We start from the raw sequence: 14,677 nt of genomic DNA, 5'->3' as shown, positions 1-14,677 counted from the left end.
TGCCCCAGGCCAGTCTCAGGGCTTCTGTCACTGCACGGCTCATTGAAATTCTTTGACTGAGACTTGGTGCAATCCTAATGTTCCATGTAAATGCAGCTAATAAATAAGCCACAGGATGCAGAGCAAGTGTGTTAAATGTATCGAATTAATGTGTGATTAGTCTGGTAATTACAAAATGTTTTAATGAATCTGGAGTGTCCCAGCAGAGGGACTGAATTAACCATTTTAAGCGTTGCTTCCTGAGAAATTTCCATTATTACTCTTGTTTGTCAGCTGCAGGTTTAACGGAACTGCACATTAAAGAAATTCAGCTTTTGCTGCTTTAGGAATGAAAACATGAAGAGCCCCGATCTGTCGAGTCAAAACATTTAATTCACATCATCGCAGGAGACATGCACTTGCAGCACAAAACCCAGTGCGCTTTCCTTAGCTGAAGCTCCTATTTTTAAAACACATACAAACCTGAAAATAATTTAAACAAAACACATATTTAAAAAAGGGTTACATTTGTTTTATACATGTTCATAATACTGTTTGATAAAATAGATCACAAAAAATTTGCTTTTAACACAGAGCAAAACATGAATGAGAGATAACACTGACACTGCGCTGGTCGATAGCAGGAGTACTGTGAACTGGTGACATCTGAGAGCAAATGTCACAGAGAGGACAAGCTTAGGAAAAGAAAAGTTTTTCAATGGAGAAAGTGGAGGACGCAAGGTTGGGAGGTTTATGAGTCCCTTTTAGATGAGAAACAATCCAAGCACTCTGAAGGGCAAAAGAGTCGATCCCTAGGCGTAAAAAGTCTCTACTTTCACTGCCTGGCAGAACATTGTCATAGAGAAGACCAGACCCAGGATCTGCAGAAACACAGAAAAAGCCGGAATTAATGGAATCACATGTCTCTGAAAATGGCTGCAGTGGACATAAAAAGGAGATCTTTGGATCATTTTGTACTTTGTAATATTGCTGGTTAACCAGGAATGAAAAATAAATTTCTGAAAGTGATGCGTCCAAAACATTTCTTAAATCATTGCACTTATTCACACTCCAAGATCTAATAATGTTGGTTTTGTTTTGTTAAGATGCTTTCTAATGCAGTTTACTCAGTTCACAAGCTTTGGAATTATTTGCAACCTACATTAAAGTATATGTGGGTGCCAAAGAAAAGAAAAAAAAGGAAGTAATAAAGAAATATTTCTAAGCCCTTATTCTGCAGGCTTGGAGGCCTTTTCCTGATAGCAAATATATTACTTATGCTCTTTCATAAAATCTTTGCTCTTTAATTTTGAAAAAAAGAAATTAAATAGATTTTAGTAAAATACTGAAAAGAAAAAGTAAAGATTCATTAAGATGTGCTATTAATTTGAGTCTGTTCCAATCTTTCACCCACACTATTGGCTTTATTTCTTTATTTACAAAGCAGTGCAAAGAGGCACATTGATTTATTTTATGCCACTGGAATATTGTAGCATTTAACATATTACTAATGTATCTCATATCAGATTTAGAGCTAATGGTTTTTTGGCATTTCTTGTTATCGGTTAGGCTTTTCATCTCAGTACAGTGCAGCCACACATTATGACAAAATACCTTGAAGTGTATCAGATTTGAGAAAATTGAACTCTTTTTGCAGCAGGCCACATTTATGATTGCTTTACAATTTAAATATGACTTTCTATTACAACCACAGCAGGTATATAAATGACAAAAAGTAGTTTCTTGTAATGAGGTGAGACCCACAGTTCCATTTCCAGGAGGCCAAATACTAAGCAACTGCAAAATCAACCATGAAATTTGTCAGATGTAGTCAGGGTCAGGACTGTATTTCTAAACACAAAATATAAATGTGCTTCTGCTCTCTGTTAGTGCATTATGTTATTTTAAATCAATAAATACAAGTTGGAGTTTTAGTTCCTATTACTGAAGAACAGCTGTGCACAGTTTGCCCTTTACCTACTGGGAGTGGCAGGTCTCACTTAATGCAAATCCCAGCTGGGACAGACTGTCCTCAGTGCACCAGAGTAATTCTGCCCTCAAAGGAAACACTTAATTTAGTGGAGTTCACTTCATTAACCTCTGTATGTGAAGCACTTTCAATGCAAATAATCATATGGTTTGTATAATGGCTTTCTATATTGGAGAAGTAGAAAGATTTGAGTCAATGACTTGACTCAGTCAGCTGGTCTTTCTTGGAGAAATTACACATTAGCAATTTGCATTACTGTGTATAATCAGTATAATGAAGTTAGGATTCTGCTGCATGTCATTGGATCCTAATCTGACTATTGTGTATACTGAAATAAACTGAACTAAATTCTATATAACTCCCTTTGTAAAGTGAGTGCCCTGAATAGCATTTTGTTTTAATTTGTCACAATATCAATAAAAAATGATTAAATTAAATAAACAAAATAAATTGCAGAATTATGCATTCATGCCTATTCTTACCCTTTATTTGTAAAGTCAGCAATGCAATCACTTTTCTTTTGCTGTCATTCGATATTTATGTTTGCTTAATATCTAAAGCAAGGAGAGTACATCTATGAGAATTGGATGCTTTTTGCAATGTGCATTTTCCATAAACATACCTAAATATGGCCAAAGATTCTCCTAATGCATGCTTCACATTACCCATATTTAAACGTTGGTAAAATATGTTAGCAGAGAAAAACATGTTGTTTTTACAGCAGTGGATTATTTTATTTTTTTCGAGGAAAAGATGTTTTTTAAGGATATGTTGGTGCCGTTAGTCCATTTGTCAGTAGACTTGACAGTATATTGAGCCAGAACATCCAGCAGCAGATCTTCTGAATTTAAATTTTAAAGATCTAAGGGTAATCTTTCATTTATCCTTGATAAGTTGGAAAAAATAATATCAGATTGTTTACAAATGGTGTGTCAGACTTGTGCTGTTAAATTTAGAGTTGTGCAAACAGAAGGATTAGTCTCAGCTCATCATGCAGACTGATTCAGTTTGCAACCTGAACGAACATAATTTTGCAAAATAAAACTTGGATTCTTACAAAAACTGCCGTTTTTTCCATCTTTCTACATCACTGATGACATTTTAAGTCAAGGCATTTCAACAAAGCATTTCAACAAAAGGTAATTTAACATGGGTTATGTCATGATTCAGTTCTTAAATTTAATGATTCAAGAAGTGAATCATTAAATGGGTTTCACAAACTCTCTTAAAAGCCTTTGATTCAACTTTCTAAGCATTTTTGAACTACTCTAAAAGATTATTTAATGTCAGCTCAATTTTTATAGATTTTTCTTGAACTTGAAAGAAAGTAAATTTGTTCCACTTACCTCCAAAAACCTCAATCTATTGTATTTTATTGCAGTAAAAAGTTTGACATTTTCCAGCAAAATGAAGACAAATGGAATACAAAGTTATATAAAGTCAAAACTGAAGCAGAAACTTACATTAAAAGTAGAATAACTGACTTTATGAAAACTACAATAACGACTTTATGAAAACTAAGTTTGCTCGCATGCTGCTAAAAACAGCTCTTATTTGTGGGGTATAAACAGATCTCTGAGGGTGTCATGAACTGTTAAGCAGCAGGATTTCAACAGTTAATACTCTGAAGTCCTGTGAGATTTGGTTATTTTTTCAGTGCACCCTGAAGGAAGCTGGTTTGGATTGAGACCCGGGGAGTTTGGAGGCTGGGTGAATACTTTAAGCTCCTTGTCTTGTTCCTCAAGCTGTTTGAGCAGTTTTAGGAGTGTGGTGGGCCGAGTTGTCCCGCTGTGGGAAGCCCCTGCTGTCAGACCTGAGCTGTTTCCATTTGTCAGTGGGTTGCCTTTTCTGCCACAGTGTTTAAGATGGATGGTATATGTCAAAGAAACAGCCACACAAACCACGAGACTCTAAATTTTCCCGCAGAACCTGGGATTGTAACAAGAGGAGTATTAATATCCACTTTGAGTTTGAACAAGTATGATCAGTAAAGTTGTTTATTAGATATACATTCACTCTTTAGTATGTTTATACAGGTTAATGGAAATTGAAGTTCATATTGAATGAACCTTAAAATGTCTGACTGGTGTTTAACTAAGTGTTGGGCTTAAAGAGCTTCCACAAAAATTTCATTGTTTAGTTTAAACTGTGGAATACAACTAAAACAGAAATGCGTATCTTGACACAAAACATCTCTCACAAAAAATTGTTTTAAAATTTTAAATGCTCAGTGTTGCTCTGATCTGGGTGTGTGTGTGTGTTTGAGTGTGTAGATAAATTAAATAATACCCTTGAAAGAAAGTCTATTGTTTTTGCTCATGAATAAACATTCTTTTCATTCATTGAATTATCCCTGAGCATTTTATTTCATACATTTTTCAGCAGAGAGTCAGTTTTAAACCAGTTCGGCTACAGTTCGTGGCTTTAACAGAATCTTTAACATGTTTTAAAAATGTTCTGCGATACCTTGGTTATGACTTACATTTGGCTAGAAGCACTAGGATTTATTATAAATAAAAATAAAAAAAAAACGTGAATACTGTTTTTTTTCCCCCCTAGATGCTCCAAGTTATAACAACACTAGAAAACAAACCGTGTCATTAATATTTTGGGGATTCTAAAATGAAGCTTTCTACTACCTTCATAAACTGGAACTGTGATAATGTTCTTATAAAAGAGAAACACACTTGGACATGCTTCTTGTTTACATTGTGGGAATAACTCAATGCAGCCTTGTCTTTTATAATCAGACTTGCAGCTAGATGCATTACCAATGCCAGCATAAAATACAATTGTACAAGGTTGCACTCATAAAGGAAAAATGAGAAGTGAGTATGGTATGCACATATTCTCAAGATAACACTTGTACACTCAAGAAAAAAGCAGAAATAATAGCTCAGATAAAAGAGAGAATTTACCCTGAAACAGTACAATTTAAGGTTGCAATACATATACAGGAAAAGCACACAGTAAATAATGCATGGTGTACATACTTGCAACCCTTTTGGGACCTTACAGAAATGTATTGCTTTCATTCCTAGAATGTACAGGTCCCTCATATTAAATTCAGTGGTTGTTAACAAACTTAAGTGATGCTTTTACTGGACAAAAAGACTGTCATGATTTTACAGGCTCATTTACTCCAACATAGAGGCTATTCCAACAAATTACACACCGTTTACCTGGAGACTTACAAGGTATTTACTGACTCCTCAGATTACTTTCTGAAGTTTACAGCTTACTTTTACAAGAACAGACAAGATGCTCGTCTTCTTGTGTTATTTTTTTACATAACTTTGTCTAAATGTAAGAGAATACACATCCAGTTTGCGAGATCTGTTGGGCTATTCACCTGGAACTTAGAGGTTACTTTTTGGAGCTAACAGGTTATATTACCAGAGCTTACATAATACTTTCCAGAACCCATAGGTTGTTTTTTATGGAACAGTGTACTGTAGTTTTGAGAAGTTACCTTTAAAACTTTTGATAGTGCTAGGTCATAAGTTACTGAATGGAAGAGTCTGTTTTCTGAACCTGCTCTTTATTTTTCAGGAACCTAAATGTTCTAGAAAAAGAGGTTGTACATTCTGTAAAGATAATCTTTAAAATCTGGAATGTAGATATGATTTCAGGGTGTGACAATTATGTTTCAGGAAATGTCAGGTCACTTCAAAACCACTGCAAGTAAGTTCTGGGAGCTTAATCAGTAAGTTTTGGAAAATACTAGGTTGCAACTGAGCAAGTTAAATGAGACTGTTCCACAAAAATGTCCAGGACAATTTTAACACATATTCTAGCACATTTTAAGAAGATACTCTGTTAATTATGGAAGATGTCTTGCAAAATCTCAGTTGTAGTTTACAGACTCTCAAAGGTACAACTTCAAAACTCATCTCAAGGATTCTGGAAACTAACCTGTCAATAGGTAGATTGTAGAAACTACAATAAGCACAGCCATATTATGTATAACATTATTACTACATACAGTAGTTCAACTGTATTGTTGCATTTCTACATATGTATAACACAGACTATTAATCAGGGTGCCCCAATCTAAACTTTCCAGCAATGTTTTTAATTTGTTATGTTTTGTTGTTGCTGATCAACAAGGCAGTGATTGGTTCAAATGTTGTGACACCAGGAGATTCTTCTACTTTCAACAGAATGTGGCACCCTGGAAATGAGAACAGGCTGATATAAGGCTGTGACTCAGCTGGCAAACACCACAGATCTTTGAGATAAATCTGGCAATAATTATATGTTCTTTCCGGTTTTCATTTATCTAAAAACGTTATTGACTGAAAATAAGCCTGCAGGATCAGGGGAGCATTCTGCACTTGATGTTTTCAGGCAACATGGAGTATCTATCCTCTCAGATTAGGGAAGCACATCACGAATCACTCAGCTGCAGGGGAGATAAGAGAATTTTACGCAAAGCCAAGCTCACTATGTGGTCCTCAGGAGGCTATCCACAAAACCCCCGAGTTTAAATCTTCATGTTGCAACAGTGTGAGACTCATTCATGTCATAGACTAAACTGCTTTAATGTCAAAGACATGACAGCACTTATTACAAAAAACATTAATTTTACAGCTGTCATTACCTGAGTGAGAGCTGTGCATAGAGCAAAGATCCAAAGTGCCACCAGGTTGTCGTTTAGCCAGTCCTTTACTCGCTCGTAACATGGCTGTGGAGACACATAACCAAAGAGACAAAGCCAACTTTAATAGATGATAAGAAAAAACAACTTACAACAACAGACATCTTCTCCATAACGATTGCTCATGTTTCCAGGAGATTTACTTTTGAAGATAAAGGTCAAATACACATCAAATGAAACATACAGTCATTTATTACCATCTCCTTCCTCTCTGAACAGGTCTTGTTTTGAGTTTGTTTTTACAAAACAATTATTCAAATCATATATTTATTTTATGATAATGAGATAATTTCTTTGCTGAGAAAATCAAAGTTAGAAAAAAATGTTTTTAACCCCCTTCAGATTTATGCTGTGACATTTTTTTATCCCTCCACTGCCGATACCTTCCAAATCTAAGGATGTTTAATAAGAGAATTATATCTTGTATCAGTCTGGAAAGGATCAAAAAACCCTTCCTGAGCCTTTAAATCACAAGAGAAGTCATGATCAACAAATGGGGGAAAGAAACATAGTGAACCTACCAAAATTACTCCACGAAAGCATCATTAGATCAATAAAACAGGGCATAAATCATACTTTTTGACTTACATTTGAATTTACCCAGATTGTCTTTGGCATATTTTTTATGATCTGAAATATTTAAATTTGACAAAAAAGGCAAAAACAGTGAAAATCTGCAAGGATAAAGTGTCTTTGGGAGTACTGTCTTTTAAAACTGTAATGTTTTCTGTAAAAACAAGAGAGATGTAATTACAGAACTTCATCTCCCAGATCAGTGATATAAGAAAATGATGAAGAGGACATTTTACTTACTTTATCAAAGCAAAGGAAGTGGCTTTGTAAGTGCTACTGAACGTTAAAACCAGAAGCGATGTGGGTGACATTTGCTGTATGGCTCAATAGACCTTTCACTGACATGTGTGCCAAACTGTGTGTTGGATTATGATTAATACACAGCAGCATGTAGAGCCTGATGTACTGTAGGAAGGAAGAGTGTCATCAAAACAGGCTACTGCACTGTTCTAATTAAATTATTCATTTCAGCAGACGTGACGCGACGATTGTGCTATATTTCAAATCTTCTTACATTGAGAAGCTGAGTCAGAGCTAAGGAAACCAAACACAATCTTCTCTCCTATTTACTGTTGCTTGAAGTGTCAGTGAACCAGAAAATATATATACCTGAAAAATGCTTCTGGGCTGGATCAATATGGAAAGTCATGCAGTGGGCCTAAATTTAAGACAGGTTTGGGGGTATTTATCACACTGTTGTTCAACTGCAACCCTCCTGGATCTCAGAGCTGCAATGGAATTGATATAAATTTATATTTTATGACTGAACTTCCACTGCAAACTCCCATAAAACAGATTTGTGACCTTTCAGTGTAACTCTTAGCTCTGGGATTAAGCTCATTTACAGCCATCAAGCGCTTCATCAAAATACTAACAAACTTTAAAACAGTTTTAATCAGCCGACCTGAGTGCCAGCAGTTTGTTAGGAGCTCATGTGAGGCATTTACCAGATAAAAAGAGATTCTTTCTCCTGAAGTCATAAAAGCTACAGACGGGTCTGAACTGGAGTGAGTACTTAAATCCAGGGGATTTATGATGTTTTTATTTATAACCGATTAACTATTTTCATCTAGTAGTCTGTTTTACTGTAAATAAATATACAAAATATTATTGCATAGAATTTACAATTTGATCTTGCAGTGTATAGATGCATAAAAAATTGTCTGTTCATCTTAGGTCATGAAGGTAACAGATCCAGCTGGGAAACAAAAAATTTTTTTTGAAAAGCAACAGCCTTCAGGATTTTCTCGAAGATACAAAAGTCATCCGAGGCCAGTTTAGATATGTTACCTCCTTAGAGTTTTACTTTTGCCCAAAGCTCTCCTCCTAGAGAAATGTTCCTGGAAACATTCCTGGAGCAGTTTGTATTTTTGTGGCCTTCGCAGCCTTCAAAAATGTCCTAAAGATTAAGATTAATTTTCTGTTTCTGTCCATTGTGATGCCCAGTCTAAAATAAAAAGTACCAGTCAAAACTTTTTGCTGAGTGTCTACTCAAGGCCTCAATCTTTCATACAAATATAGAGTAAAGTTTTTTAAATTTTGTGTTGCTTTAGCATTTTAGGACATTTTATGCTCAGTTTGTTTCTTAGATTGATCGGTTATTAACATGTCAGTTTGTTGGCATATGGAATTTTCCATAAATGCAATTACGTTAAACATTTCAGGGAAATGAAATACGTTTTTTGATTTGCCACTGTAAAGAGATCAGCAGAAAATTGGCGTAATATCAACATGACACTAATACCAGACTACACCTTCTGTTTAGACGTGACCAACAATCAGTTTTAGAGAACACATCGGGCTTTCAGTCGTAGGTGAAATTACTTGGTTGCACTCACAGGTATTGATTAGCTTCAGATTTGACTCTCAGCGACAAAATGATAACACAGTGGGCATGCAAACATTTCAGGGAGGGCACTCAGAGGTGCAAGCATTAGCTGAGCAAAATGTGTCATCTGATGCATAAGAAACAAAGAAAAAACTAGAAACAGCGACAACACAATAATAAACAAAGGCTTGTATCATCGCTTTCATGATTGCGGACTCAATGGTTACTCTGAATGTTGGTTTTCAGAACTGGCTGATAAAATGCATATGATGAATTTATTTAAACCAAACAAAATAAATACCTATTTTGAGGAGTAATCAAAGGACCTTACTCTTTCTGAATACTTGCAAAATGAGTAATTTAGGTTTGACTGATTGATAGATGTCTGAGTTGTACCTGGATCTTACAGTCACAGTAGGAAGCAACAGATAGATCTGATGTGTTGAGGACTTTGATAGTCCTCAACACATCAGGACCTCACTCAGCAGATGTTGCTGTTGAGTGAGGTCCCTTCTCTCTGGACAGCAGGAAACTGAAGAAGCCGTGGCTAAAGCTGTGCCCCTTCAAGCCTAAATGTGAAGGAAATAAGTGAACTCCTTTGAGAGACAGGGATGGTTCCTGAAACTATTATCTTTCTCAAGCTGTCCACTGACTTCTGACCACTGACCCCTAGCCTTTTCTAAACCAAATCAATGTTCAGGCACAAAAACAACAGGAAGATCTCTGCGTCTAACCCTTTCAAAAGTTTAAAGCCGTGGTTGGTGTTGACTTCATGGAACTCTGCCAACAATCCTACTGGGCCTTTCAATGCTTTCTGAGCTGAATGTCAACATGTCTTTCTTTAAGGGAACCCTATCAATGTTTCCCTTATCTTGGCTGCCCCTCTGAACTGACAGGAACTATTCCCTATTGTTTTAGTATAAGTACAGCTATTATTTGAAGGCCAGACCTAGGAGTCTGAATACTAAATGAACGACAGACAAAAAATGGACATAGAAGGAACAGATATGGTAGACTATAAAACCCAATCACTGAGGACAAGCAGTGATAAACCAGGGAAGAAGAAAAAACAAAACACAAAAATTATTGCAAATTTAAGCATATCATAATCACTAAAAAAAACAAACCTTAACTAGACCAATGCTACAAAAACAGAACTTGTAGTTCAAGAGATCGTTACAACAGTGCTTGTCATGATTATTACCAAATGTTAAAACAAAATAAAAGTTGCAAGAATCTGAATGAAATAAAAAATTATATGGATTAGTAAATAACTTCAATTGAAAGCCTAACTGATGAAGTTGAAAATGCGATAACCCTGGAAAATGTCTGTAAAGAGCTAAGATCTATTTATGCTCTGAAAAAAACAGTTTCACAATCCAGAATTATTTACCAATAACTTCGAGTTCAGACTCAGGTTAGTTATTTCTGTCTTTTAATTCCTTAGAAAAATGTGTGCTCATCTGCTGTGGATAGCAAACTGCTGCTCGACTGAAACTGATTCTTGTTCTTGAAAGTTTTTGTAGCCCCTGCACTTTTATTTACTTTCATTGACTTAATTGCGCCACAGCTCATTCTTTGTTGCTGAGACCTGTCTATTTCTGTCTGCACCAATCAATCCAGCCTTCAAACTGCCTCATTGTGGGTTCACATCATCACACAGTTGAGGATTTCATTTTCTGCCTAGCAAAAAAAAGAAAAAGTAAAAATATTTCTGGTGCTTTGGCAGAAATATTGCCACTCTACTTTTCTTCCACACATATCTTGCACATGTTGTTTATTTCTACCATGTTCATCATAAAACTGAAATGCTCTATGTTTTTATTAATTCTGCTCGAGGAAAAGGAAACATTTATATCTGACTCAAGACACTTCAGTAACATGAAGTCGTTGGCCTTGAATGGCTTCGTCAGTATTAAACTCAATTGAGAAATCACTGGAGTGAACGTGGATTTGATTTCAATCCGAGATGCTTGAGAAGATGAATTTAATCGGATGTTACTGGCAAAGCACAGGCGGCTTGGGAATGTGAATGTAATTATAAAAAGATGTCTCAAATTGGGAGGTGTTTGCAAGATGTGATTGCAGCTATTTGTTGGAACGGAGACATGGCATGAACAGAGGTGACAAATCAACAGATACACAACATGCACAAATAATTCACTAAAGTGCCCTTTTTTGCTGGAATTCAGAGGTCTACATGGAAGCCAACAAAATGTACTAATTTGATTTAGGAATCAAAACATGCTTATTTTATTTTCAGTGGTTCGTGTAGAACAGCTGTCAGAAACGTGTTGAAAAAGCTTACAGGTTGGGAAAAGATGCAGCTTGTTCCTGGAAAGCCTTTTTGAATCAGAGAACACAGTTCTAAACCTGCAACCAGCATCTCCGACATGCATGTTATGTCTTCGTCTCACACAGACCAAGACAGTTAAAATGCTTTTCTTTTTTATTTAGTTAATTTTCATTTCCAGAAGCTTGCTAGTGTTCTGTAGTTTAAGTTTGTCAAATATGGAAAAACTCTGGTTTGAGGTTTTTTTTTCTCTCACTGTAGTACTTAGTTGATGTTTTTTTAATAGACTGGGTTTTCTTGCATAATTTGTCTAACATTCTCTACGTTTTTCTTTGTTAGACATGTTAATATTTTTTTTATCACTATTTAGGCCATTAGTGGAGCAAAGTTAGCTTTTTTGTGTATTCATGCTGTTTATCCCAGACATTCTCCCTCAGTTGCCTCAGATCCTGTTTTTCCTAAGCTTGTACGCATCTGTTGATAAATTGCACTTTCTCCCAGCAATCAACCTCCACAGCAATGTAGCATCTTTGTCTCAGTCACTCTTTGACAGATCTCTTTGTTATTTGCCCTTGTGTTTGCTCTTGTGTACTCCATATTCTCTCGTCTCTTCATTCTTTCTTTCGTGTTTGCTTGTGTTTTCTGTAAATCACCTCAAACATGATCCTGCTGTCCTCCTTCCTACAGGAAGGAGGACAAACAACTCCACAGCATATGACAAAATGAGCGTATGTTTTCCTACCATGATTTAAAGCTGCTTCTCAAATCCTAGTTGAAAAATAGCAAATATCCCCAGTACAAGTTTATTCTCTACAAGAGTTATATTTAAGATTAATAATTATGACAGCATTTCTCAGAGAGAAACATTTTCTGATATAAAGGCTTTAAAATATTTGCATCACAATTACAGTATGTGTATAAATTCAAAAACAAATCAACTTAAATCACTGATGAGAGAGACTGAACGACAAAGATAGAATTAAAAATCAAATAGAGAAATGCAACTCACTGCAGTTGCATTCCAGTAGAATATTTTAAGTGGAAATTAAATAAAACAGAACTTAGAAAATACAAAAATAAGTACACAATTAAAACACTTAATGGTTTACAGCAAGTTAGGCTTTGTTTTTATTTGTTGTTGGGAAACTAGCCTTAAAGGTCTAGGAATTTCTGGAAAATAACCAGAATTTTCTGTCAAGTAAAAGTTCAAAGTAAAAGTTTCAAATTTTAGTTTCAACATGCTTTTTTCTTCTCTTCTTTTTGAACATCAATTTATAAAATACATAAACTTTCTTGGCTCAGAAGACTCGAAACATGGTTTTAATATAAATAGCTTCTCATATTCTATACTGTATGTATGTCAAGCAACAAAACAACCAACAAGGTGTGACATGTTTAAAAAAGTGAAGTTCCACCCTCTCAATCTGCAGGTTGACAAACTGAAACGCTTCTTGAGGCGACATCTGGCACACTCTATGTGCTTTCTGAAACAGCCCATTTACCATTTTATAGCAACAGCATTATTAAATGATACACACAGTCATCATTGCCAATTTTTCCTCATCATCTTCACTCATTATGATGTTCTTTGATAGCATTTGCACTGTTGGACTATCTCATTTTTGTCATACTCTTAAGACCCTGATGATGATAATGAATTTCAAACACATTTTTTATTTTACTGCTCCTGCTTGCAGACTATTACGATGTAAAGATACTTTGGCAAAGTGTCACAATAATCATTGCAGTTTGCTCAGCTGCTACCCTGACATATTTTCCCTATCTGTTTAATTTGAGAAGCGGTGATGTTTATTAAATGAATGCATCCCATGTAATGCATGACTATGTTTTTTATACATGCATCATATGAACATCTGCCTTAGATATGGTTTATTTGAGGATGATAGATGTTCTCCAAACATACTGGTAAATATATTCGATGTAAAGCTTACATTTTTTAATTTGTGAGGCAAAAATGAAAAATGATAAAAAAAAATAAAAAAATTGCCATTGGATTTGTGTAACCTTTTCCATTTTGTGGATACATTTTAGAAAATATTTTCAACTTTTTGGATATATATATATATATATATATATATATATATATATATATATATATATATATATATATATATGTTTTTACTATTTTAAGTTGTTTTATCTTATCAACCTGTACAGACTGAGCATTGATCTGACCATTAAGTTACATGCTGAAGTTATTCATGGTAAGTCTTAGGTAAATTGACATATCAATTTTTGAAATTTGTTTCTTCAGGGGATTTTGAGACCTCACTGAAAAAAGTGGAAAAACTCAGCTGCTGTCCAAAGAAAAAATGTTTGAGTCTTTTTAAGTCTCCAAAATGGCTTTTGGTCCATCTTGTTCAAGGAAAAGTGGTGTCATTACCCTCATAAAATAGCCGAGGCACCCACAGAGGTTGGTTGTTTTGTCCATGCACATTTTGTGGCTATCCGGTCCTATTAAAAGCTACCATAAGAAATAATCACCAAGTTTGTTCCTGGTTTCTGAATCTGTAGATTTTCAAGGTATCATAGTTGAGAGAAGAGTATATGGCTCAGGAAACTCAAGCTCAGATCTTTGCTTTTTGCAGAAGACGTTCCACTGGTGCCTCAGCTACAGTCATAAAATGTAAATAATGCCTGAAATAACTGGATCCCAGATCCAAGTGACTAAAATTAACTTCTTGCAAAGTTCCTGGGCTTAGCTTTAAAGGTAGAGAGTGAAGAGCTCAGGCATCTGTGAGTAGCAGGGAATAAAGTCATTCAGTGATTTGTAGTAAGTCAGCTGTGGTGGTTCAGCCACCGTAGCAAGTTTCCTCCTAGCATCCTTTCTTTGGATTCTTTCTTGGGACTTCCCATTGGGTGCAGAACCTGAGGCAGACTAAAACTCACTGGAGAGAATGTAATATCTTTTCTGGTTTGTGAGTATTTGGGATCTACCGGAATATGAAGAGCGTTGCTAGTCAGAGGTATTCTTGAACTTCTTACTTCAGTGATCAAATGGATTGATCAACATCCAGACAAATAAATTAATGGATAGAAGTACAATAAATGCACTGATTTAAGTTCTTTTTCCCATGTCTTGGGTATATTAGTTAAAATGTCTTTCCAGATAGCAAAATTGTTCTTGTTTACTTCATAAAGGAGCAAAAAGCATGTCTTTAGTTTTAACCCCATATGTATAATTTAGGAGGACAAAAAGGTCTGCCATTCTTACTGTCACTTCAATTTTGTGTGCGAATCCATTGTTTTAAGGGCGCATAAAACTGGAAGCCTCGGGTTTAATGAGTCACAGCAGACAAAAGCTTACGGCAAAAAAGCCCCAGCTGCCAAGAG

At 35.4% G+C, this 14,677-nt stretch overlaps 1 protein-coding gene across 3 annotated transcripts in view; it reads right to left on the bottom strand.

Moving 5' to 3' along the window:
• Positions 1-354: 354 nt before the first annotated feature.
• The window catches only part of tspan4a (tetraspanin 4a), a 160,386-nt gene continuing 146,063 nt past the window's right edge, over positions 355-14,677 (bottom strand). For all 3 annotated transcript variants that reach the window (XM_055036884.1, XM_055036883.1, XM_055036885.1), the window contains 2 exons: positions 6,573-6,656; positions 355-860 (listed from right to left, as the gene is read on the bottom strand). In XM_055036884.1, the coding sequence (XP_054892859.1) occupies positions 792-860; positions 6,573-6,656 (153 nt within the window). In that variant the 3' untranslated portion in view covers positions 355-791. The remainder of the gene's footprint in view (positions 861-6,572; positions 6,657-14,677) is intronic.

The sequence above is a fragment of the Poeciliopsis prolifica genome, unplaced genomic scaffold (genome assembly GCF_027474105.1).
Source record: "Poeciliopsis prolifica strain line A6 unplaced genomic scaffold, Auburn_PproV2 SCAFFOLD011, whole genome shotgun sequence".
NCBI classification, from domain to species: domain Eukaryota; kingdom Metazoa; phylum Chordata; class Actinopteri; order Cyprinodontiformes; family Poeciliidae; genus Poeciliopsis; species Poeciliopsis prolifica.
This window is presented reverse-complemented; position numbering and strand designations above follow the sequence as displayed.